Source organism: Manacus candei, unplaced genomic scaffold, assembly GCF_025592945.1.
Source record: "Manacus candei isolate 608988 ecotype Guabito, Panama unplaced genomic scaffold, ASM2559294v1 h1tg000099l, whole genome shotgun sequence".
NCBI lineage: Eukaryota > Metazoa > Chordata > Aves > Passeriformes > Pipridae > Manacus > Manacus candei.
In genome coordinates, this window is record NW_026138147.1 from 662,376 (window position 1) to 688,947 (window position 26,572).

At 51.0% G+C, this 26,572-nt stretch overlaps 1 protein-coding gene across 1 annotated transcript; it reads left to right on the top strand.

Annotated features, from left to right (window-relative positions):
- The first annotated feature begins 284 nt into the window (after positions 1-284).
- Positions 285-26,563, top strand: LOC127461329 (uncharacterized). Its single transcript, XM_051769008.1, has 6 exons — positions 285-462; positions 13,050-13,206; positions 14,313-14,439; positions 24,912-25,036; positions 25,898-25,956; positions 26,154-26,563. Exons 1-6 carry the CDS (start codon positions 285-287, stop codon positions 26,213-26,215), a joined length of 708 nt encoding a protein of 235 aa, XP_051624968.1. The 3' UTR covers positions 26,216-26,563.
- Positions 26,564-26,572: the final 9 nt, after the last annotated feature.

Genomic DNA, 26,572 nt, shown 5'->3' on the forward strand with positions numbered 1-26,572 from the left:
AGCTCCCTGCCCACCCCCCTGGCACCCCTAGGGGCCTGGGCCCTTCCAGGGGCAGCTGCCCCGTGCAGGAAGCTGGAGGGATGCCGGGGAAGGTGGCTGGATGGGTGCCGCAGGCGGGATGGACTCTGTGCCAGGGCTGGGCTTGTGGCCAGGGCTGGGGGCTGTGCCCAGCCGGGCATTGCCCCGGGGGCTCTCGGGGAGGGGGCAGGGAGGAGTCCCGGCAGGGATAAATGTGCTCCTGCCCTTGTGCAGCCTCAGCCAGCGCTGCCCAGGCCCAGAGGAAGATGAAGGTCGCTGTGCTCAGCGTGGCCCTGCTCTTCACCATCCTGCTGAGCCCCCCAGCAGATGCCTGGATGGGTCCCCCTTCCCAGCAGGATCACTTCAGGGATGGGTTCAGGGATGGGCTCAGGGTCGGGTCTCGTCGCCCTGACTTCGGCTCTGGTGCAGGACTGGATCCTGGTGGTGAGCAGGAAAACGCTTGTCTTGGCATCTCCCTTTCACCATCCATGAGCATCTCCATGGTTCCTGCAGATTTTCCTTCTCATATGAGGGGGTATCCATGGGCGGGGTGGGGTGGGGACACCTGTGTCCCCCCACAGGCCCACAATGGCCAATCCTGATCAACCCTTTGCTCTCTTTCCCCAGACCATCATCAACACAGGTTGGGGTTCCTGCACCCTGGTAAGTCCTGGAGTTGGGGGACATGCAGTGTGGGAACTGGGGGGCAGTTTGGTCCCCCCATCCCTTACTGAGACTGGGGACACCCCAGTGACCAGTGACCTCTCACTGTCTCTCCACAGGGAGGCATCATCAGGGGAGAGACGAATGGCCAGGTGGGTGCCAGGAGTTGTTCTGGGCCCAGACCCTCCTCTCTCATGGCCACGACCGTCCAAGGCAGCCCAGTGCACCCCAGTGTTTCCTGGGGAGGCCTCTTTCTCCGGGCCCCCACTGTAATCCCATCCATCCCAGTGCACCCCAGTATACACTCAGGACATCATTTCCCATCCATTTCCTCCCTGCTTTTCCCCCAGTCCTTTCCCTTTCCCATTGCCCGGGACAGTGGTGTCCCCAAATCCCCCTCCTTGACACCCCATCCAATTCCTTGATTTTTGTTCCCTGCCACTTCTGCCTTCCCCTGCTACCCGTGTCCCCTCCACTGGAATTCCTTCCTCCTCACCTGCATCCCCCACAGTCCAGTCCCTTTGACACCCCTGTCCCCATCTGTCGGGGTCCCCAGTTTCGCCCAGTTTAACGCCTTAGGATGCCCTCCAATCCCTTACTGGAATTAGGGGCAGCCCAGTGACACCTCACGGTCTCTCCACAGGGAGAGATCAAAGCCAGTCAAGCAAAGAGGTCTGAGGTGGGTATCCCAAGTTCTGCTGTTCCCAGACCCTCCCCTGTCATGGCCACAGGGCTCCAGGGCATCCCAGTGTGCCCCAGTATGCCCCAGTACACCCCAGTGTATCTCTAACCCTGCCTTTCTTCCCAGCCCCCCGTGGCTGACCAGGTGGAGCTGCCTGTCCAGGTGAGAAATAGTGGAGGGTCCTCTTCCCCACAAAGGGTCCTGGAGGGGGTCGTGGGGGATTCCTGAGCCCTGCAGGGTGGGCAGAGCTTGGGGAAAGCAGAGGGACACGAAGTGGGCTGTCCCTGATCCATGTCCAGGTGAGCTGGACAGAGCTGCCTCCAAGCATTTCCTTGCACTCAGGGGGCTCTGCAGACCCTCAGGGTCACCGTGAGGGCAGGGAGGGGCTCTGGGAGACTTCAGGGCATCCAGGGTGAGAGGCTCTGGGGGCCCCATGGATCTTGGGAGCCAAGTCCTGTCCCAGGTATATCCAGGGTTCCAATTCCCTTCTTCTGCCCCAGGTCCCTGCAGAGAGAGGGTCAGGACAAGGCCCCTCTCATGTGCCGGTGGACACCAGGGGTCCCATTTTGGGCTCTGTCTTTCAGGACTGGAAGTGGTGGTGACACCCATGTCCTGTCTCCCTCCAGTGGCATGAGGAGATGATCATCTCTGGAGGACCCCCCTGATCCCCTGGGTGCCCTGGGAATTTCCTTGGAATGATCAATAAACCCCTGATGCAAAGCAAATGCTCTCTGTGTCCATTTGTGTCTTCCCATGTCCATTTGTGTCTTCCCATGTCCATGTGTGTGTTCCCACGTCCATGTGTGTTCCCATGTCCATGTGTGTGTTCCCATGTCCATGTGTGTCCCCATGTCCATGTGTGTTCCCACGTCCATGTGTGTCCCCATGTCCATGTGAGTTCCCATGTCCATGTGTGTCTTCCCATGTCCATGTGTGTTCCCACGTCCATGTGTGTGTCTCCGTGTCCATGTGTGTGTTCCCATGTCCATGTGTGTCCCCATGTCCAGGTGTGTTCCCATGTCCAGGTGTGTTCCCATGTCCATGTGTGTCCCCATGTCCATGTGTGTTCCCACATCCATGTGTGTGTTCCCATGTCCATGTGTGTGTTCCCACGTCCATGTGTGTCCCCATGTCCATGTGTGTTCCCATGTCCCTGTGTGTCCCCATGTCCATCTGTGTCCCCGTGTCCCTGTCCCCTCCCCTCTCCAGCCCCTGCACACCCGGTGCCTCTCTGGCCGCACCCCCACCATGAGCAGAGCGGCTCAGGGGGCTCCTGGGGGTCTCTGCACACCAGATCCCCCTCACACTCTTAAGGGAACTTCCCAGGCTCACCATTCCCAAGACTCCCTGGCTGTCACTCTCCCACCAGCCCAGACTGGCACTGCTGACCCTCAGACCCCTTCCCAGCAGCAGCAGCTCCAGTGACCCAATGGATCCCCTGTGACTCCCCACACCCCCACTCTCACAGTCAGACCAGGTTTCCTCACTGCTTCCACCCCAGCTTTCCCATGGAAGAGTCTCTGATGTCTTAAAAACAGGAAAACAATTTATCCCTGGTGCAGGAACACAGAAACAGCCTGAGCTGGTGCCTCCAAGGAGGGATCTCCAACAAAGAACCCCATGGGCTTTTATTCCCTCACACTACAAGCTGTCATAGGCTTACGTGTTCTAAAAAACCAAGCAGGGAATTTTTCTTTCCCCTGCATGGCTGTAAAAGAAAGATGTTGAAGGAGGGAGGGGGAAGGTGTTTGCCCGGGGTCACTGACCCCCCCAAAGGAACTAGCTGGCAGATCCACATTCCCAGCTGATGGCCCTCCGCAGACTGTGGGGAGGGGTGATGAGTTATTTTTTTTCTCTCCTCCTAAACAGGAGGCACTTTACTTGTGCCCTGACTCAGGCAAGGTGTGTAGGAGGGGTCCGAAGTTCACTTTGTTTCCGGCCTGGTCACCTGGCTGTTTTCTGGCCCCGGTTTGCCTGTGGCCTGTTCTGCCCCCAGCTCAGATCTGCTCTGATTTTATTGGAGTGACCTGACCCATCTGCAGGGGAACCTTTGGGGGAGGAGGTCGCCCTCTCCCTCCTCCACTCCTGTGTTGGCAGCAGCGTGTGTCCAGCGACGGAAGGGGGGAAATCCCAGCCAGGGCCAGCCGCAGGCAGGGTGAGTTTCGTAGGAACAGCCCTCCCTCTTTTTCCCCTTTTCCTTCCCCTTCTCGGAGGGGGGAAGCCGCCATTTTCATCTTCTGACAGCGCCCCCTGCTGGCCAACACCAGCACTGCAGGCCCCGCCCCCAGAGATCCAACAGCGCCCCCTGCTGGCCAACACAAGCACTGCAGGCCCCGCCCCCTGCACAGATCCAACAGTGCCCCCTGCTGGCCAACACCAGCACTGCAGGCCCCGCCCCCAGGGATCCAACAGTGCCCCCTGCTGGCCAACACCAGCACTGCAGGCCCCGCCCCCCAGGGATCCAACAGTGCCCCCTGCTGGCCAACACCAGCACTGCAGGCCCCGCCCCCCAGGGATCCAACAGTGCCCCCTGCTGGCCAACACCAGCACTGCAGGCCCCGCCCCCTCCACAGATCCAACAGCGCCCCCTGCTGGCCAACACCAGCACTGCAGGCCCCGCCCCCAGGGATCCAACAGCGCCCCCTGCTGACCAACACCAGCACTGCAGGCCCCGCCCCCTGCACAGATCCAACAGTGTCCCCTGCTGGTCAACACCAGCACTGCAGGCCCCGCCCCCAGGGATCCAACAGTGCCCCCTGCTGGCCAACACCAGCACTGCAGGCCCCGCCCCCAGAGATCCAACAGTGCCCCCTGCTGGCCAACACCAGCACTGCAGGCCCCGCCCCCCCGGGATCCAACAGCGCCCCCTGCTGGCCAACACCAGCACTGCAGGCCCCGCCCCCAGAGATCCAACAGTGCCCCCTGCTGGCCAACACCAGCACTGCAGACCCCGCCCCCCAGGGATCCAACAGTGCCCCCTGCTGGTCAACATCAAGCACTGCAGGCCCCGCCCCCTGCACAGATCCAACAGTGCCCCCTGCTGGCCAACACCAGCACTGCAGGCCCCGCCCCCTCCAGAGATCCAACAGCGCCCCCTGCTGGCCATGGTTAGAATTGCACCAAAAGGCAGAGATTATTGAACTGTTTACTTTTTGAGGGGGATTTTTGGGTACAGGATTACTGTTTTGTTGGTTTTCTGTTCTTTTGTTGTTCTGCCAACACACATATATCCTTTCAAAAAGGGCTGTTATTTTTTCTTTCTCCATACTTCCTCAACTGGAGCCTCTTAATTTTGGATTTACAATTGCTTAGAGGGAAGAACTTGGTTTTCCTTTTAACTCATCCTCCTTAGCAAAACACTTCAGTTTCATCAAACTGAGGCACAAGCACAAAAAGGTCTGCCTCTTCCTGCTGAGTCCTGGGCTCCTGCCCTGTCTCCAAGTGTCCTCTCCCTTGGCTGCAACAAGGCTGGCAGCTCAGGGCCTTTTGTCTGAGGCCACTTACCCAGAGCTCATCCCACAGCTCCAACTGCAGCTGCTCCCTGAGCCACCTGCACCCACGGGATTCCTCAGCCCTGGGCACCACGAGGCCCCCACAGTGTCACAGGGTCCCTTTGGTTCCCTGAGCCCCCACAGTGTCACAGGGTCCCTTTGGTTCCCTGAGCCCCCACAGTGTCACAGGGTCCCTTTGGTTCCATGAGTCCCCACAGTGTCACAGGGTCCCTTTGGTTCCCTGAGCCCCCACAGTGTCACAGGGTCCCTTGGGTTCCATCAAGTTCTGGCACCAAAAACTGGGAAACAAACTCTCCAACCAGTTTTTTGGGTTAGAAAGCCCACATGACTTCATTCAGTGTGCTGGGTGCATGAAGATAGCTCCATAAAGCATGCACACTCACCAAACTCACAGACCACTTTATCACCATCAGCATGGCCGGGCTTCGCCAACGAAGATTTGGGAAGGGCTCTCCCCACATTTGCTACAAGCACACCGGTGGCTAAAGAGGCCAATGCGAGATAGACAAGATGGGTTGCAAAAGGTACAGCAGAGACTCCTTGGATGGGGTCGGCAAGACACGATTCTTTCTGCGCTGTCTTTTCTCTTCGATGGTGATCCTGCTGCGCTCTCAAAGGAAGCAGCAGCGTTATAGATGGTGTGTCTCCAGACATCCCGATTGGAGGCCAGAGTAAAACACTTATGGTGATCAATATGGCCAAGGCTGAGATGTTGTTTCAGGCAGTCCTTGTATCTCCTCTTCGGGGCTCCTCTCTTGCAGCAGCCGGTGGCAAGTTCACCATAAAGCAGGACCTTCGGGAGGCGGTGGTTGGTTCTTCATCCTGGAGACGTGCCCTGCCCAGCTCAGCTGTGTTCTCAGCAACATGGCCTCAATACATGGGACTATTGCCTGTTCTAGAACAGACGTATTGGTCACATCATCTGACCAGGGGATGTTTAGGATTGTGCGGAGACAGCGTTGATGGAAGCGTTCAAGGAGACGCAGGTGGTGGCGGTGGATGACCCACGATTCGGACCCATATGAGAGAGCAGACAGCACTATGGCTCTGTAAACACTGATCTTGGTACTTTTCTTCAGGTGTTTATTTCGCCAAACTCTTTGATGGAGCCTTCCGAAAGCTCTCGATGCCTTTGCTAACCTGTTGTCTGTCTCTCTGTCAATCTCACCGCCCGAGGAGATGAGGCCACCCAGGTAATTAAACTGCTGGACTGATTTGAGCTCTGATTGGCCAATGGTGATGTGGGGGTGATGGAAGCCTTCCTGAGGTGCAGGTTGATAGAGAACTTGTGTCTTCTTCAAGCTGACGCCCAGCCCAAAGAGCTCAGCAGCCTCAGCACAGCAGGATGTTAAACGCTGCAGAGCTGCCACTGTGTGAGCCACGAGGGCGGCGGCGTCAGCGTAAAGCAGCTCCCGGACAAGATGGTTTAAGGTCTTAGTGTGGGCCTTCAGTCGCCTTAGGTTGAAAAGGCTTCCATGGGTACGATATGGGATGTAGATCCCACCTTCTTCATCAAGGTCTGCTGTGGCCCTTTGGAGCATCCTGCTGAAAAAGATTGTGAATAGGGTTGGTGCAAGAACGCAGCCTTGTTTCACACCATTGGATATTAGAAAGGGCTCAGAGAGTGCATCACCATATCTGACTTGGCCGTGCTGATCCTCGTGGAGTAGATGATTATTTTAAGGAACTTGGGGGGACAACCTAAACATTCCAAAATCTCCCACAGACCTTTTCTGCTCACAGTATTGAAAGCCCTGGTGAGCTCAACAAAGGTTCCAGAGAGACCTTTGTTCTGTTCCCTGCACTTCTCTTGCAGTTGTCTGAGAACAAACCCCATGTCTGTGGTCCCCCTGTTGGCTCTGAAACCACATTGGCTTTCAGGAAGAAGTTCTGCTCTAGCGGGTATCAGTCTGTTCCAGAGCCGTTAAACCACTCTGGGACTACAGCTCCCATCGTGCCCCGCGGCACGAGCCAATCACAGCCGCGCCTGCACTTCCCATGATGCTCCGCGGCCCGTACAGACCCGTTATCGGCGCCGTCCGGGATCCCTGAGAGCCCCCTCACACCCCGATGGGTCTCCTGACCCCTGCTTGGGACCCCCAGCAACGCGCCCAGCCCTGACCCCCAGCCCGGGGAAGGCAGATCCTGTCCCTCACGCCTTGCTCAGGGCTCTGCCAGGGCACTGGGATGGGGGTGACGCTGAGGGAAGGACAAGGGGGTGACAGAGCCCCGAGAAAGTCAAGGCAGGGACTGCAACTCCCGTCATGCTCCGCGCCCCATTGAGCCCCGTTACAACTGTGTTTGCAGACCCCCAAGTGCCTCCCACAGGCTCCCCGACCCCTGAGGTGCCCTCAAGTGCGCCCCGAGAACCCCAAAGTGGCCCCTCGGACCCATAAATGGCCCCTCGGACCCCGAAGTGCCCCTTAGAGCCACTTCTGGGACTTCAGCTCCCGTCATGCCCTGCGGCCCCATAGAGCCCATTGTACCCGTGCCTACAACTCCCGTCATGCCCCGCACCCAGAGCCCCGATAAATGCCCCCAGTTCCTCCAAGTGTCCCCAGACCCCCAAGTGCCCTCAAATTCCCTCCCCCGACCTCCAAGTGCCCCCCTGGACGCCCAAGTGTCCCAAAATGCTTCCCGTACCCCAAACTGACCCACAAGTACCCCCCAGGATCCCTAAGTGCCCCCCCAGTGCCAACTCTTTATTTGTGTTCCTGTTCGTCTAAAACGTTTCTCGCACGGGTTTGCCCTGGGGGAGCTGAACCCCATTGGTGGCAGCGGGGATTGGCTCACAGCTGAGGAGTGTCTGTTACCAAAGGTGAAACTTGGGGCTTTCAGATTGCTGCAAAGAAAGAAGGAAAACCCCTCTGTGCTGTGTGCAGCCGGTTCTGTGAGCAGAGCAGGACCCACGAGACTGATGAGAGACATGATGGGGTTGGGGAGATGTGGAGCAAGGTTGTCCACACTGTGTCAGACCTCAAGGGACAGTTCTCCAAATAGTCCAGACCTCCTTAGGAGAGACTCTGGATCAAGATCAGTTCGAGAACGCTGCAATCATTTCTTCTCCAAAGAGAAAAGTAATAAAGTACACCCTTTAAAGTAGGAATGCATATTTGTTAGAAGCTCTTTGAACTTTCTCCATAACTACATAGGCAACCTCCTTAAGTAACCCTCCTAGATTAGAGGACAATCACAGAAGTTCCATGGTTTATTAGGACCTGGTTTATCTCAATGAGCCCCGTGGTGTACTTGGTGCTGAGCCTTTGAACCTCAGGGACTGAGAGGAGATTGCACAAACCTTTCCAAGGGTCAAAGAGAAACTGAAAGTATCTCAGAGCATTAATGGGTGCAACTGAGGACCATTCCCAAAACAGGCTCCTCATGGACCCCCTTGGAGGAGATAACTGGGGGCCACGATTGCACAAACCTCTCAGTATCAAAAGCAAAACCCAAAGTCCCCCTAAAAACTGAACTCCTTGAAAGAATTAATGAGCCCCAGTGAGTGTCACTACTGACACAGGCTCTCAGGGGACTGGTTAAAGCAGATAATTGCAGATGATTGCACAAACCTCTCAGAGATTCAGTGTGGAAAGGAAAATGAAAAGTACTTTGAAAATCCTGCGGTCTCTTGAAGCATTAAGGAGCCCCCCGAGGGCCATTCCTGACAAAGCCTCCCCAGGGACTCTCCAGCAGATCCTTGGAGGCCGTGAGTGCAGGGAGGCAAAGGCTCTGGGCAGCAGCTCAGGTGCTGAGCACAGCCTGGCTCGGCTGGAGGCAGCAGAAAGGTCCAGCCCTGATCCCCAGCCCGGGGAAGGCAGATCCTGTCCCTCTCACCTTGCTCAGGGCTCTGCCAGGGCACTGGGATGGGGGTGACGCTGAGGGAAGGACAAGGGGGTGACAGTGCCCAGCCTTGCCGGGCTGTGCCAGGAGGCCACGAGGCCCCAGGGCCTCAGCACAACGTGTGTCCTCCCAGCCCGTGGTGGCACAGACCAGGCTGTGCCCGAGGGGACAAAGTCTTGGGACCTCTTGGAGTTCTGGCCCCGTCACTTGATGTCCCTCTGTGAAGGAACAAACCACCTCTCAGAGGTGGCTGACAGACCAGTGCTGGGAACAGTGGTTTCCAGGGCCTGGTGTGTGACAATGGCCCTGGGGCACCTTGAGCAGGGGGTCCAGAAAACCAGGCCACAGATCAGGCCCTCCAGGATTATACCTGGAGGCCTGGCTGTGGACGGTGCCATGGGCCCCCTTCCTGCAGCCTCACTCTGTAGCTCTTTGTCCTGGTTTAAGCCCCCCTGGCAACTATTCACCACCCAGCCCTTCGCTCACAGCCCCCCCACCCCCGGTGGGGTGGGGAGAGGAATCAAGGGAAAAACTTGCAGGTGGAGATAAGAACAGTTTAATAATTGAGAACAAAGTAAAATATAATAATATAGTGAATAATCAGAGTAATGATGATTAAATGGAAAGGAAAAAAGTACCAAACAATGCACAATGCAATCGTTCACCACCCCCTGACTGATGCCAGGCCCCCCTTCCCAAGCCCAGATCAGCCCCCCATCCCAGGTAACTGCCCCAGTTCATATACTGGGCATGATGTCTAATGGTGTGGAATATTCCTTTGGCCATTTCAGGTCACCTGTCCTGGCTCTGCTGCCTCCCAGCTTTTTTCTTTTGGGAACCTTCTCACTGGCAGAGCAGGGGACATAAAACAAAACCAAAACCAAATTCCTTGACTTAGGATTATCATGACTCAGTAAAACCCCAAACATGAGTGTGTTATCAACAGTATTCTCATTCCAAATCCAACAACTGGCACTGTAATGGCTACTGAGACTAAATTAACTCCTTCCCAGCTGAAAACAGGACAATATCCACCCCTTACTCCCTACCAATCATGTCATGCCAATTCTCACACTTCCCAATTCCCCATCACATTTCCTATTTATCTATTTGGTAGATATAAATACAGACATCATTCCCATAGTGTGTGGAACACCTCTGTCAAATGGTCATAAAATGTCCACAAAAATTGTTTGTTGAATTCATTCAGTCCATGACTTTGGCCTCCATCCCTGGGAACAGGAAAGCTGTGTGGGAGGTGTTGGATTGTTGCGTGTGGCACATTGGAGTCAGTTCTGACTCCACTGTTCAATTGTTGTTCAGCTTAATCAAAGTTCCTCCTTCCTTCCGAGGGAAGTCAAGGCTCAGATCCCCGGAACACTTGTGGTTGAGGTCGATGCTGGGAGGTGCTCAGGTGATGCACACGTAGCCACCACAGAAGTGTTGGTTAGTTCTTAACATCAGATTTAATTCATTGGCTATTTTCACCCCAAATCAAATCCCCTTAAGGCACACACAGGAATTCCCACTCTCCCACATCAGCCACCAAGTGCACTCGTGTCCTTGAGCAACATCAATCCCACGGGTGGGTTTGCCTTTGCCTGAGGCAGGAATAACCCAGACTGTTCTCCTGGAGCGGGTCGACCCTGGCCGGATGCCAGGTACCCACTAAAGCCACTCTCTCACTCTCCCTCTGCAACTGGACAGAGGAGAGGAAAACACAGCCAAGGATTCATGAGCTGAGATAAGAGCTGGGAGAGGTCAGTTGCTGATTACCTGCAATGGGCAGAACAGACTCAAAGTGAGGATATTACTTAAATTTATTGCTAACAGGATAAGAACCAAAGAGTGAGAAATAAAACAGTCTTAAAAACACCTTCCCCCCACCCCTCCTTCCCTCCATGTTCTCCCTCCTCCCTCCCAGCAGTGCAGGGGGACGGGAATGGGGGTTGCAGTCAGTTGTTGTTTCTGCTGCCGCTCAGAGAGAGGAGTTGGAGTCCTTCCCCTGCTGCCCTGGGGTCCCTCCCACGGGAGACAGTCCTTGATGGACCTCTCCAGCGTGAGTCCACCCCTCGGGCAGCAGCTCTTCCCAACCTGCTGTCCCGTGGGTCACTCCTCCATGGGGTCAGTCCCTCATGGATGAGCTGTCCCGGCGTGGGTCCCCCACAGGGGCCACGAGTCCTACCCAGGAAAAACCTGCTCCAGCCTGGGCTTCCCTCTCCACGGGCTGCAGGTCCCTGCCAGGACCCTGCTCCATCCTGGACCTGCCACGGGGTCACAGCCTCCTTTGGGCATCCACCTGCTCTGGAGTGGGCTTCTCCAGGGGCTGCAGGGGGGTCTCTGCACCCCAATTCTCCCCCAGGGGCTGCAGGGGGGTCTCTGCACCCCAATTCTCCCCCATGAGCTGCAGGGGGGTCTCTGCACCCCGATGGTCCCCCACGGGCTGCAGGGGGGTCTCTGCACCCCAATTCTCCCCCATGAGCTGCAGGGGGGTCTCTGCACCCCGATGGTCCCCCAGGGGCTGCAGGGGGGTCTCTGCACCCCAATTCTCCCCCATGAGCTGCAGGGGGGTCTCTGCACCCCAATTCTCCCCCAGGGGCTGCAGGGGGGTCTCTGCACCCCAATTCTCCCCCATGAGCTGCAGGGGGGTCTCTGCACCCCAATTCTCCCCCAGGGGCTGCAGGGGGGTCTCTGCACCCCAATTCTCCCCCAGGGGCTGCAGGGGGGTCTCTGCACCCCGATGCTCCCCCATGGGCACAGGGGCACAGCTGCCCCACCCTGCTCTGCCCCACGGGCTGCAGGGCCTCAGCTCCAGCACCTGGAGCTCCTCCTGCCCCTCCTGCCCTGACCTTGGGGTCTACTTTGTTGTTCCCATGTTCTCACTCTGCTCTTCCCTGACTGGAATTCTTTCTGTCCCACAGCCTTCTGTTCTTAAATATGTTATCCCAGGGGTGTTACTGTCACTCCTCGTTGGCTTGGTCTTGGCCAGCAGCAGGGAGTCCGTCCTGGAGCCAGCTGGTGTTGGTTCCACAGGACAGGGGAAGCTTCTGGTAGCTTCTAAGAGAAGCCACCCCTGTAACCCCCCCCAGTGCTACCAAACCCAGCCACAGAAACCCACCACATTTCCCCAGCATGTTTTTCATGTGCACTGCAGGAACTTTGTCCCCTTCCACAGCACGTAAATATGCTGACTGGGCAGGGCCAGCCCGACTGGCAGATCCTCTGCTGTTGAGGAACCTTTGGTAAATGTGTAACCCCGTGTTTGCAGGCCCACCAGCCTTTGCCCTCAGTGTCCTCTTCACCTGTCCCTTGCATCCTGGGATCTCCCCAGAGGCTGGTGCATGACAGGGGATGTGATTCACCCGCTCAGGGCCAGGTTCTTTGGCCCAAGTGTCTCTGAGGCTGGTTCAGAAATGAGTTCCACTGTCTGATTCAGTTCTTTCAGGGGTTTCATGTCACCATTAAAACTTGCTTCTCCAGGCCCAGGACAGTGTTCCAGGCAGTGCCTTGGGACACAGGAGATGTTTCCAGCCATCCAGTGTTGGTTCCCCCATTGCAAGCACATGGCATTGCTGAGGGGTTTGGGGCAGTGGGATACAGACAATCTGCCAGGCCTCCCCATACTTATATTTCAGCCATTGTGAGCAAAACCCTCTCTAAACAGGTTTTTTGGATGTCCAAACACTCCTCAGTTTGATATTTCTGAGTCTAAATCTTCACAAAATGAGTGTTTCTCAGCCCTAAAGCTCCCTAAAGCAGTTTTTTAGACCCCAAAATATCCCTAAATGGGTGTTTCTGAGCCAAAACTCTCCCTAAATTGTTCTTTCTTGGCTCAAAACATCTATAAATTGTTTTATTGTTTGGTTTGGGGGTTGTTTTTTCTTCGGTCCAAAGCTTGCTTAATTGGTGTTTCTGAGACTCAGAGCTCTCTAAATGTGAATTTCTGAGCCCAAAAGCTCCTGAAATTGGTATTCTGGAGCCCCAAGGTCCCCCAGATTGCTCTTTCTCGACCTCAGATCTCCTGAAATCGCTGTTATTACCCCAAACCTCCAAAAGAGGAGTGTCTAAGCCACGAAGTTCCTGAAATTGGGGTTCCAGAGCCCCGAACCCCCTAACTCGTGCCACACGCCCCATTTGCCATCAGACCATGGGGTTGGCTCCCAGTGCTCTCAGTTCCCCCCCAGTGCCATTCCTGGTGCCCCGGGAGGCCCCAGGAGCAGGCAGGGGCCACTGGCTGTGCCCCCTCGCCCCAGCAGGGACCCCGGGGCTCTGCTGTTCCTCTCCCGCCCCAGGAGCCGCCCCCTGCTCGGAGCATTTTCGCTTTTGGTTTCCAGGGATTTCCGAGAAACTGGTGTACACCCGAGAACTGAGGTGCCAGGGGATAAAGGGCAGGGGTAGGTCCTGTAGGAGTGGGGTAGGGCAGGAGGAATATAAGCGTCAGGAGCCCCGCGGTGCTCCCTGCGGAGCCGCTTCGTCCCGACCTTCTTCCAGGTAAGTGCAGCCCCTCACTCCCACCCTTCCCCCCGTGGGGCTACTTCTGCTCCCGAAATTAGTGTTTCTGAGCCCAAAAGCTTCCCAAATCGCTGGTTTGGAGCTCCAAAGCTGCCTAAATGGGGGCTACTGAGCCCAAAATCTGCTTCACTTGGTCTTTTGGAGCCCAAAGGCTCTTTCATTCGCTCTTTCTGAGCTGAAAATATCCCCAAATCGCTCTCCCTGACCCAAAGCTCCTGATACCAGGATACTGGTACTCCGGTTTTCTGAGCCTCAAGCTCCCCAAATTGGGGTTTCTTAGGCCCAAGGTTCACTAAATTGGTGGTTTGGAGCACCAGGGCTCCCTAAATCCCTCTTTCTGAACCTACATGCTACTTGAATTGCTGCTTCAGGCCCCAAAAGATCCATAAATACTTGTTTCTGAGACCAAGAGTTCCCTAAATTGGAATTGGGTGAGCTCAAAAGCTCCCTAAATGAGACTTTCTGAGGCCAAAAGTTCCCTAAATGAGTGGTTTTGAGCCAAATGCTCCCGAAATTGGTGTTTTTCAACCCCGAATCTCCCTAAATCAGTGTTTGAGACACCAAAATCTCCCTAAATGGATGGTTCTGAGCCCCAAAGCTCCCTAAATCACTGCTTCTGAGATCAAAAGCTCCCAAACTTGCAGTATCTGAGACCAAAAGCTCCTGAGGGGTGGGGTTCTGAGCCCCTAAAAAAGCAGAAGTTGCTGGTTTTGAGCCCAGAAGTTCCCTACACCTTTTTTTCTGAGCCTCAAAGATCCCAAAATGGGTATTTCTGAATGCAGGAGCTCCCTAAATCGCTGTCACTCAGCCCAAAAGCTCCCCAGATGGGTGTGTAGTGAGTTGACTCTGACTGGGTGCCAGGCACCCACCAAAGCCACTTTATCACTGCCCTCCACACCTGGACAGGGGAGAGAAAATACAGCAAAAGCTTCATGGGTTGAGATAAGGACAGAGAGAGATCCCTCTCTGATTACATCATGGGCAAACCAGACTGGAATTGTGGAAATTAATTGAATTTATTACCAACAAAATCAGAGCAGGATAATGAGAGGTAAAAGAAATCTTACAAAAATCTTCCCCCCAAGCCCCCTCCATCCCAGACCCTCCCTCCTCCTCCTCAGTGGTTCAGGGAGACTGGAATGTAATCCCAAACATCACAGGCTGATCCTGCTGCTGCTCAGAGAGGAGTCAAAGTCCCTTCCCTGCTCCAAGGTGGGTCCCCCTGAAGCCAGGTAACACCTGAAAAGCGAATTTAAGCAATATAAAGAGTTAAGCACAAAATGTAGATGCAAGCTTTAGCAAAGCACATAGAATTCAGTATTAGGAAAGCGGAGACAATAAATTCACTGAGGTACAGGACACCCTGACACAGAAGAACATAAACATGAACAGAAAATGCTAGCACACAAAAAAGGCATATGGAGAGGAAACCAAAGAGATAAAGAGAGGGACAAGCCAAGAAATTAGGTATTAGTGCCAAATACCAAAACTCCCTGCCAAATTCATAAGGAAGCTACCCAAATTAGGAAAGGTTCAAAAGTTTAGGAGGATGACGATGAAAAGGACATGAGGTTCATGATGAAGAAAGACCGGAACTCCCACCGAAGTTCTCCCCAAAATTAAGGACCACGCCTATAACTCCGCCTCAACTCCACCTGTTATGAATATTAAAAGCAGATGTTGCAATGTAATGAATATTCATAATATATGATGTAATTGCTTAGTAAAAGGTGTATAAAAGTCGGATTGTGTGTTTCTCGAGTTGAAGTAGTTTGCCCAGGGCGACCTGGCTGCTTCCCGGCCGTGAAAAATAAATACCTCCTGCTTACAGACTGAAAACTCTGTCTCTGAGCAGTTCCTCTGCGCCTTCTTTGGGGCAAAATTTGGCATCAATTTTGGCGAGCCAGGCAGGAGAGGGGGGTCTTCCTGAGCCAGGACCCAAGGGGCCGGGACGCTCTCAGGGCCCCCCGACTGAATTTTTGTTGGCAGAGTCTCCCGGACCCCTTGGACCTGCGCAACGGTGGACAAGAATCTCCTGCTCCAAATTAAGAGGTATTTGATCTTTTATATTTTAGGTAAAAGCGCTTTATTGGTGGGGATAGGACGCTATCGCCCAAAAGGGAGCTGGAGGGACGCCTCAGCATTAGCCCTAAAGCTGGGTTAGAGTCCCAGGTATTGAAAGTTGCGGGTTAGAGTCCTGCAAAGATAGCAGGTTAGAGTCCTGCCAAGAAAGGGTTAGAGTCCCTGATCGGGTTAGAGTCCCGACACTGCAGTGTAAAATTGTCTTTTCTTTGTAATGCTGTGTTCACCCTTTATGTTTCTGTGTCCTGTTTGCAAATGTTCTTGCTCTAATTTCCCCTGATCATTTTTGTTTCGTGCAAGATATTGTCTGGTAATGCATTGGAAACTGTGCTCGAATCAGAGAGTTAACCATTTTTAATTCTTCCGAAGCTGCTTGAGTGTTTCTAGGAGCTTTAGGACCCAGGGAACTCCTTGTACCAGCAAAGAATTCTTGGAATGCGGTTTCTCTTGCAGACTGTTCTGGTTTTTGTTAACGAGTAAAACGAAACTAAAATAAGCTATTTAGGTACTGAGAGACTCTCATTTACGATTTTATTGTTTACAGCGGTTTGTTTGTCCGTTGAAAAATTAGATGTTGTGTTTTCATATACAGTATAATCCTTGAAACGTCTTTTAACTCTATATGGGAAATGATTGCAATCTCAGTTCTATAAGAGTGAATAAGCTTTTGCCGGCACGTATAAATCCTAGGATTAAAATCTGTCCTTTCTGTTATTGCTCACTGTATGTTAGAGCTTTGTGTAACAATTGTGGTAAATATATTTTGGGTCCAAGAGGAACACAAGAAATAGCGCCCAATCGTACCCTTACCTTCCACTGTATACGCTGTTGGTCAAATCAAGATTTGGCAGAAACTAAGTGGGTGAGATTTTATTGCCGCCACACTCATAGACAAGTATTTGTAACATCTTGGTTGCATTTTCTGTGAGAAGTGTGTTTTATAGTTTGCAGCAACATCCTGTGATTTTGTGATAACATAAGATCGGACAGCCAACAGCAAACCCATATTTCACGGTCTGCGGCGCCCTCTCGCAGCTTTGTTTGGTGACGTAGATTGCTCAGATAGAAACCAGAAGGTAGGAAAGCTTTTTTATTGAGCGTGCAAGTGTGTGAGTGTGTGAGTGAGTGAGACGCGGCATTGCTGCGAAGCGAGTGGGAGTCCTGCTCTGCGGTTCCTGTTCTCCGTGAGGAGCCAGGCCAGAAACGGACGAAGCGGCTGGAAATTGCGTACATGAAGTGTTGGGATAAAGTGAGAAATACCTTGAGACGGTGGAATAGAATAAGGAGAGTATTGCGGTTCAAAGTACAGTTCACTGACATACCGAAAGCTACTCAGCTAGAACACATTGATGGAAGCCTAGCCCGGTTGGATACAGAAGCACGAATCCAGAGACAAGAATTGCTTGATGTAATAGAGTATCACATAAGAGAATTCATAGCAAAATTAGAAAAAGAAAGTGACAGGTTAGGATACGATCCTCTAGTGATAGAGAATTTTCTTGATTGGGCACCAGTCTGGGAACACGATCCCCAGGTCAGTTGGTATATCACTGACGCTCGAATAATAAGAAAATCTGGTAAGACACCCTATAGGTTTGCCTGGTAAACCCCTCTGTCTCCCGTAAAACCTTATCAATCGCTACATAACTTAAACCTTACGATAATAATGGGAACCCAGCAAAGTAAAGACATAAATATGAAAACCCCTCTAGGATGCATCTTAAAACACTGGAGAGATCTAGGGGGAGCCCCAGGAGGAAACATAAGCAAAAAGACACTCTTAAAGTACTGCACGCAATGGTGGCCTCTGTATAAACTAGATGATGATGAAAAATGGCCACCTGAAGGGACAATAAATTACAACACTATTTTACAACTTATGTTGTTCCTCCGTCGACTGGGCAAGTGGGATGAAGTGATTTATTGCGATATGTTTTTCACGCTCAGGAATAAGCCTGAGTGGCAAAGAGAATGCGGAGTAAATGTTGCACCGCAGGACCCCTTGGTTTTAGCTTTGGAAAAGGATAAGAAAAATTTGAAACCAAAAGAACGCTGTTGTGATGCTTGTAGTATCGGACAACAGTGTCTTAAATTAAAAAGAAGGGACAGTGAAGAAGAAAGTAGAATAAGTCTATGGGAGTATCAACCATATGCTCCAGGATACGGGATACCACGACCAAAGCGGAGAGAAGGTGAAAGAGACACTAGCCTATTAGGAGATATTTCACTAGAGCTAGGAAGATTTAGGACCGGATATAGTTCTCAAAAATCAAAAGACAGTTGGGAAGAAAGTAGCCCATCAAAATTGGAGAGCCCCCAAGGAGAAAGCAGCTCGCAGGGACTGAGTAGTCCACAGGGATCAGAAAGTTACAGAGAAGAAAGCAGTCCACCTAGATTAGAGGTCGATAGGGAAAAAAGTAGCCTGATAAGACCGGAGGGTCACGGGGAAGAGAGTAGTCCGCCTAAACCAAAAGACGACAGAAATAGAGATAGCAGTACACCAAGAAGAGAAGATAGCATCTATAGAGTGGAGAGTAGCACACCAAGAGCTGATTATGAGGGCGAAAGTAGCCCATTGAGACCAGGGGGCAATGAAAAGAAGGGTGATTTCCCCAAGACAAGATGTAGTAAAGAAGATAGTGACATTATAACTCAAGGGGAAAAGGAAAACAACTAACAAAGATTAAACATAGTGATTCAAATAGACGATAAAAGGGATACCAGAGAGATAGAGGAAAATGAGGAGCGCAGCCCCGGGCAGGCTGAACGCCGACAGCATCTCCTCCAAACTCAGAGAGAGAGGCGGCTGGACTGTGTGAATCATGCTAGAGGGTTGGCAGAAGATGACTGGGCAGGAACAGGGAGTGAAGACGAGGAACCGAAACGGGGAAAGAGAAAAGAAAAAAAGAAAGAATAGAATAGATACCGGGGTCCAAGAAGAAGACCCTGGGGAAGGAACTAGTCACCTACACTATACTAGATCTGTAGCACGAAAAGAGGCAAGAGAAAGGATCGGGGGAAGTCATACAATAGCTCCCCTCCGACAGATAATGCCTATTGCAGGAGGCCAGGGACGAGTAAAGGTGCCATTTACGACGAGTGATTTGAACAGCTGGAGAGAAGAAGCCCGGAATTTTAGGAAAAATCCAGAAGGGGTAGCTAAGAGGTTCGAGTTAATTGCAAAGAACCTAGACATTGACTGGAGTGATATAGAAGTAATGCTATCAGAATTAACAGAAACGGAAAAGGAACTAGTATTAAAAACGGGGAGAGATCATGCCAGCATGTTACCTGAAGAGTTAGAAGTTGTATTTCCAAGTAGAAATCCGGAGTGGGATCCAAACAACCCCGATTCTTATGGGAAACTGGTGCAATATAGGAAGCTAATAGCATTAGGTCTGCGGAAAGCAATACCTAAAGCCATTAACTGGGTAGCCTTGTATGATGTTAGACAGGGAAAGGATGAAAGTCCCTCAGAATTTCTGGATAGACTCAGGACCGCCATGAGACAATATACACCCCTAGACCCAGCATCAGAAGAAGGGAGACAACAGCTACTAGGATTGGTAATGGGGCAGTGTACTCCCGACATTAAAAGGAAATTACAAAAACTTAAACATCCAGCAAATAGAGATCTAGAGACATTGATGAATGAGGCCTGGGAAGTATACAACAACAGAGAAAAAGAAGAGAAAAAGAGAGAAGATAAAAGAGTTGCTCAGATCGTAGCAGTAGCAGTGGCAGCCCAAAATACAAAATACCCAGACACAAATGTAAGGGGGAGGGGTCGAGGTTACCCTACGAGAGGGAGGGGAGGATTTGGACCTCAACCCATCAGGGTAGGACCAGACCAATGTTCCAATTGCTTTCAGATAGGCCATTGGAAACGAGACTGCCCCCAGTTGGGAGAGAGGCTTGCAAACACTGCTGTTGCACATCAGAGCAGTGACTGAAGGGGACCGGTGAGTCGTTCCCTAGCAGACCCACTGGTTAAAATGGAGCTAGGGGAAGGTGAAAAAGAATTAGATTTTCTGATAGACACAGGGGCAACATTTTCAGTTTTAAATCAAGAATTGGTACCCAAGAGCGATGAATTTGTACAAGTTGTAGGAGCAACAGGCCAACCAGAAAAAGCTTATTTCCTAAAACCTATTAAATACAAAATTGGAAAGCAAATGGGGATCCATCAGTTTTTGTACTTACCAAATTCTCCAAAACCTCTACTAGGTAGAGATTTATTGGAAAATTTAGGAGCTGTAATAAAATTCAACAAAGACAAACTGGAATTCCAGGTAAATGAAGAACAACTGATTACAGCCCTAAGCTTGACAATCAGTTACATAGAGCCGAAACCTGAAAGCCGGAGTATTGAGCAGATTATGAGCGAGGCATACCCGTTGGTATGGGCTACTGATGTACCTGGGAAATCAAGACAGGCAACACCTATTGTTATCGAACTTATACCTGGAGCAAGACCAGTAGTGAGGAAGCAGTATCCCCTGAGATTAGAAGACAGGAAAGGGGTCGAACCCATAATTGGGAAATTCCTGGAATTAGGACTATTAGTGGAATGTGAATCAGATTATAATACACCAATCTTACCAATTAAGAAACCTGGTGGAACCTATAGATTGGTCCAAGATTTGAGAGCTGTAAATGCAATAACAAAAACTCTACACCCAGTGGTGGCAAACCCTTATACCCTCCTGACCAAGCTAAAGGACAATTTAATTTGGTTCACAGTGTTAGATCTAAAAGATGCATTCTTTTGCCTTCCCTTAGCCCCAGAAAGCCAAAAGATTTTTGCCTTTGAATGGGAATTTGTGAGTAAAGGGAGAAAGACCCAATTAACCTGGACAGTGTTACCTCAAGGCTACAAAAACAGTGAAAGGCCACAGGGGGATGGCACTCTTCTGCAATACGTAGATGATCTATTAATAGCAACTGAATCAGAAGAAGAGTGTGTTAAATGGCCTATTTCTCTGTTGAATTTCTTGAGTTTAAGTGGATATCGAGTCTCTCAACAGAAAGCGCAGTTGGCGCAAGAAAAAGTGGTGTACCTGGGATATGAAATTTCCAGAGGACAACGATCCCTAGGAACAACAAGAAAAGAAGCCATCTGCCAAATGCCTAAACCTGAAATAGCGAGAGATCTACGAGCCTTTCTAGGGATGACAGGTTGGTGCCGTTTATGGATTTATCAATACGGGATACTCGCTAAACCACTATATGATTTGTTGAAAGAGTCTAAGAGTGTCCTAGTCTGGACTCCCGAAGCAGAGGGAGCTTTTAAGAGACTGAAACAAGAACTCATAAAAGCCCCAGCCTTGGGCCTGCCCGATGTAACAAAATCATTTTAGCTGTTCTCTCATGAACGGCAAGGAATGGCTTTAGGAGTCTTGGCACAACAATTGGGACCACACAAAAGAGCCATGGCTTATTTCTCCAAACAACTGGATGAAGTGAGCAAAGGGTGGCCCAGCTGTCTGAAAGCAGTGGTCACAGTGATCATAAACATAGAAGAGGCCAGAAAACTTACGATGGGCCAGAAAATGACTGTGTTAGTGTCCCACACTGTGTCCGCAGTACTAGAACAGAAGGGTGGCCATTGGTTGTCACCTTCCAGATTCTTAAAGTACCAAGCAATCCTAGCTGAGTCAGACGACATAACCATTCAAGTAACTAACGTTGTGAATCCAGCCTCATTTCTAGAAGGAAGAATGTCAGCAGAACCAATTGAGCATGACTGCCTGGAAAACATCGAAGCAGTCTACTCCAGTCACCCGGATCTCAAAGAAGAGCCATTTGAAGATGTAGACAACTGGTTCTCGGACGGCAGTAGCTTCGTGAAGCAAGGAGTAAGGATGGCGGGCTATGCAGTAACCACAACGGAAGAGGTAATCGAATCAAATCCTTTACCTGCAGGGACCTCAGCCCAAAAGGCGGAATTAATAGCTCTTACCCGAGCTCTGGAATTGGCAGAAGGCATACGAATTAACATCTGGACAGACTCTAAGTATGCCTTCTCTGTTGTACACGCTCATGGAGCAATTTGGAAAGAAAGGGGACTGCTAACCGCCCAAGGGAAAACAGTCAAACACGCAGAAGAAATTCTACGATTGTTAGAAGCAGTCCAACTCCCAGCACAAGTGGCCATAATGCATTGTAAAGGACACCTAAAAGGTAACACTGTTCCAGAGATAGGAAATAGGAAAGCTGACGCAGAAGCTAAATTAGCTGCGGCAAGAACCGAGGAAGTGGTTATAACAGCTCTAATACCAGAAGAGCTAGATACCAACTTCCAACCAAATTATCAGGACTCAGATCATAGGTGGATTCAAAAGAACAAAGGCAAATTATTAGACAATGGATGGGGTCAATTAGAAACAGGACAATTAATAATACCAGAGAAATTAATGTGGCAATTTGTAAAAACAGAACATGAGAAAACGCATTGGAGCTTAGACCCGCTTTATCAGTATTTGCAAACTAGAATAGCAGGGCCAAAATTATTCACTACTGTAAAACAAGTTACAACCCAATGCGAACGATGCCTGAAGAATAATCCAAATACAGGGACCAAGGTACATCAAGGAGCAATAAATCGAGGCAAATTCCCAGGTGAAATATGGCAAATTGATTTCTCTGAACTCCCAAGAAAAGGGGGGTATAGGTACTTATTGGTACTAACTGATACCTTTTCTGGGTGGCCTGAAGCGTTTCCCTGTAGAACAAACAAAGAGAGAGAAGTAACTAAAGTTTTGTTAAACGAAATTATACCGCGGTTTGGGATACCAAGGAGTATATCCTCAGACAGAGGTTCGCATTTCTGTGCAAAAGTTGTGAGAGCAATAAGCAAAGCATTGCAGATTAAATGGCAATTACATACGCCCTACAGGCCACAAGCTAGTGGGCAAGTAGAAAAGATGAATCATCTTATCAAACAACAAATTGCTAAAATATGTCAAGAAACCAACTTACAATGGTATCAAGCTCTGCCTATTGCTCTGATTAGATTGAGGGTCAAACCTCGATCAAAGGAGAAGTTGAGCCCGTTTGAATAGTGATGCTAACTTTTGTATATGAAACTTCACAAAAATTGTAGGTTGTGACTTTAACTATACCGCACCCATAACCACACAACAGTTAATCGAAGCTGATTACACCTTGTATCATGAGGTACCCAAACTACAGATAGGCATGGATACTAAGTTTCTCAAAGAAATGCTTGTGCATCCTGAAGTAAGAAAGTTAGTTCAAAGAGTGAATCAAACGACCCAACGCATGTTGTGGCAAGTCGAGCATAATTCAAAGGGTATAAAGAATATCTTGACGAAAGTTGCACAAGTAGGTCAACATCACTGGTGGGACATTTTCACAGGGTACTCTCCAACAGCAACTCAAGTCTTTCACTACCTGGTACACCCCATATTGATTATAGCTATAGGCATGTTCTTGTTAACCCTCATGAACATATGCCTGTGGTGTAAGTTGAGGTCCATGGTCAAGAGAACCCAAATGATTTGGGCAATGATAAAAGCATATCAGCGCCCTTTAGGATTAGAACTTGACGAAGGAATTCGTAAGTTCTGAGAAAAGGGGGGAAATGAAGCCAGGTAACACCTGAAAAGCGAATTTAAGCAATATAAAGAGTTAAGCACAAAATATAGATGCAAGCTTTAGCAAAGCACATAGAATTCAGTATTAGGAAAGCGGAGACAATAAATTCACTGAGGTACAGGACACCCTGACACAGAAGAACATAAACATGAACAGAAAATGCTAGCACACAAAAAAGGCATATGGAGAGGAAACCAAAGAGATAAAGAGAGGGACAAACCAAGAAATTAGGTATTAGTGCCAAATACCAAAACTCCCTGCCAAATTCATAAGGAAGCTACCCAAATTAGGAAAGGTTCAAAAGTTTAGGAGGATGATGATGAAAAGGACATGAGGTTCATGATGAAGAAAGACCGGAACTCCCACCGAAGTTCTCCCCAAAATTAAGGACCACGCCTATAACTCCGCCTCAACTCCACCTGTTATGAATATTAAAAGCAGATGTTGCAATGTAATGAATATTCATAATATATGATGTAATTGCTTAGTAAAAGGTGTATAAAAGTCGGATTGTGTGTTTCTCGAGTTGAAGCAGTTTGCCCAGGGCGACCTGGTTGCTTCCCGGCCGTGAAAAATAAATACCTCCTGCTTATAGACTGAAAACTCTGTCTCTGAGCAGTTCCTCTGCGCCTTCTTTGGGGCAAAATTTGGCATCACCCCACAGGGCCACAGGTCTTTCCAGGAAAACCTCTTCCAGCGTGGGCTCCTCTCTCCAGGGATCCCCAGGCCCCTGCAGGGACTCTGCTCCAACACAGGCTTCCCACAGGACCACATCCTCCTTTTGGGGCATCCCCTGCTCTGGCGTGGGCTCCTCCTTGGGCTGCAGGGGAATCTCAGCCCTGGTGCCTGGAGCACCTCCTGCCCCTCCTTCTGCACTGCCCTGGGGGTCTGCAGAGCTGTTCCTCTGTTCTCACTCTGCTCTCCTCTGGCTCTAATTCCTTCTGCACCACAGATGGAGCCACTGGAATTGGCGGTGCCGGACATGGGGAAGCTTCTGGCAGCTGCTCACAGAACCCACCCCTGGAGCCCCCCCGCTACCAAAACCTGGCCACATGAACCCAATAGAGGGGGTTTGGGAGCCCCAAAGCTCCCTGAATTGGTCCTTCTGGTCCAGATGCTCCCAAAATCAATGCTTTGAACAGCAAAAGCTCGTTAAATCACTGGCTCTGACCCTAAAAGCTCCCTAAATGTGTGTTTCCCAGGCCCAAAGCTTCCTAAATCAGGGTTCCTGAACAAGACCCTCTCTAAACAAGTTTTTTTGGAAGCCCAAAAATTCTTTGAATGGATATTCCTGAGCCCAGAATCTCCCAAAAGAGTGTTTCTCAGCTCCAAAGCTCCCTAAATTGGTGTTCTGGACCAAAAAATGTTTCTAAATGGGGGTTTCTGAGCCTAAATACTCCCTACATTGCTGATTCTGAGCTTAAAAGATCCCTCAATAAGGGCTTTTTAGGCCCAGAAGCTCCTGAAATCAGTGTTCCGGAGCCCCAAAGTCCCTCAAATCAGTTTCTCAGCCCCAAAGCCCCCTAAATCATTCTTTCTGAGCCCCAGAGCTCCCCAAATTTGTCTTTCTGAGCCTTGCAGCTCCCAAAATTCATGTTCCAGAGCCTTGAATCCCCCTAACTTAAGCCACATGGCCTGTTTGCCATCAGATCATGGGATTCAGGGGCTAAAAATTCCAGTGCAGCCCCAGAGCTCCCAGTATCGCTCACTGGTCCCCCCCAGCGCTCTCATTTCCCCCCCAGTGCTCCCAGTATGGCTCTCTGGCTCCCCCCAGTGCTCCTAGTATCACACACCAACCCTCCTCTTTCCACTCCCAAGTCTCCTCTGGAGCACCATAGGGGAGTTTCCCACACCAGGGCCTGGATTTTGGAGCTCATCTCTAAGGGGGTGGGGGCAGGAGAAGACCCTGCCCAGCCCTTTGAGCTCTCAGCTCTGGAGCTTCGTGGTTTTCCTGCAGCTCTTCCCATTTTTCTCTTCTCCAGGTGAAGGTCCTGGGCCGTGACATGCCCGGGGAGCCTCGGCAGGGCAGCTCCTGGCAGAGGGTGTCCTTGGTCACAGCAGCTTCTGTGACCAAATACTCTGGAGCAGCCCAAGAGCTGGGTGGGAGGTAGGAGCTCTGGGAGTGAGGGGTTTTCATGGCACTGTGGAATGGTTTGGAAGGCTGTGCCTGAGTGCTGGTGGAGCACACATTGGGCACCAAAAAGGACCGCTGTGGTTTAAGCCCATCCAACAACTAAGGAGCACAGAGCTGCTCCCTCCCATCATCCCCACCCCTGTGATGGGAGAGGAGAATCAGGAGGAGGTAAAACTGGTGGGTTGAGATAAGAACAGTTTAATAATTGAAATAAAGTAAAATATAATAACAGTAATAACAACAATAGTAACAGCAATAACAGGAATGAAAAAGAAAAGTACTGAGAGGGATAAATGCCATGAAAAACCAGTGATGCACAAGGGAACTGCTCAGCACCCACTGACCGATGCCCAGCCCATCCCCGGGAGGCACCTCCCAGTCAACTCCCCCAGTTCATGTACTGGGCATGACGTTCTGGGCTCTGGAATATCCCTCTGGCCCATTCAGGTCACCTGTCCTGGCCGTGCTCCCTCCTGGTTTCTTGTGCAGCTCCTCCCGGGCAGATCATGGGCAACTGAAAGGTCCTTGACTTGGGGTGAGCACGACTGAGGCACAGCCGAGACTCGGCTGGGTCATCAATGTTATTCTCCTCCTAAATTCACACCAGGCAGGCTCGTCCCTGGCTCTCACAAAGCCCAGCAAAGGCCCTGGGGTGGATCATAGGGGAGCAGCAGGGCTCAGCCCTTGTTCCAGCAAACCCAGGGAAGGCAAAGGCTTGGCAGTTCACAGCCTCCTGTCTCTCTTGGCTGCCCCCCAGATCTTCTCAACTGCCTCCTCTTCTCTAGTCCTGTGCCCACCCCATAGATTTTGCTCCCCTTTTCCCTTGCATTGCAGAATGAACCCTGAGAAAAGGACCTGGGACAGAAGAGGCATGGGATTCCTGGAAGGAGCTGGTAAGAGCTGTGTTTCTTCTGTTTTGACAGTAATAGAAGGGGAAATAAGTCATCTAAAAACCCCAAGTATATCAGAGGTTTGAGCAGTATAAGGGATATGTGTGTCCCCAAAAAGCTCCTTCATGCATTCTTGAAATCTGGAGGGAAAAGTCCTAGTGAAGTTTCCTTTTTTCCTTTTTCTTTCCATGTGAACCCAGTGGGCAGAAATGGAGAGCTGGTGGCAGAGTGTCCTAAGAGATGTATTTGGGTTGATAAGTAGGTGTGCTGGATCCCATTCCTCTTGCCTGTGGTCATCTGAAAGTCTTTGAGAAGACAGGCCCAAATGAAAAGGCCAAGGGACAATGAAGGGCCCTGGGAGGTCCCTCTCCACTCGTGCAGTGTGGAGGAGGAGTGTCTCACACTTTGGGGTGTCTCTGTTCTGGTGGGACTGTGCTGAGGCACCTGTGTGGTGCCCGAATGCTGTGGCAGCCGAGGCAGGTTCTTGGCCAGGAGAGCCTGAGTGGCCTCGAAGGTCAGAGCCCCCCCAGCGCTGCTGTCGGGCTCTGGTGCACAGGACCTTGTGGTTCCAGGGCCAGCTGGGTGCTGTGTTCTGCCCCAGAACCTGCTCAATGCATTC

What these genes read in the sequence shown, in the direction of transcription:
- LOC127461329 (XM_051769008.1), top strand. Translation starts at nt 285, where the DNA reads ATGAAGGTCGCTGTGCTCAGCGTGGCCCTGCTCTTCACCATCCTGCTG. An exon ending in TCGTCCCGACCTTCTTCCAG is followed by an intron (nt 13,207 to 14,312) that starts GTAAGTGCAGCC and finishes CTTCCCCCCAAG; the next exon opens with CCCCCTCCATCCCAGACCCT. An exon ending in AGTCCCTTCCCTGCTCCAAG is followed by an intron (nt 14,440 to 24,911) that starts GTGGGTCCCCCT and finishes TCTCTTCTCCAG; the next exon opens with GTGAAGGTCCTGGGCCGTGA.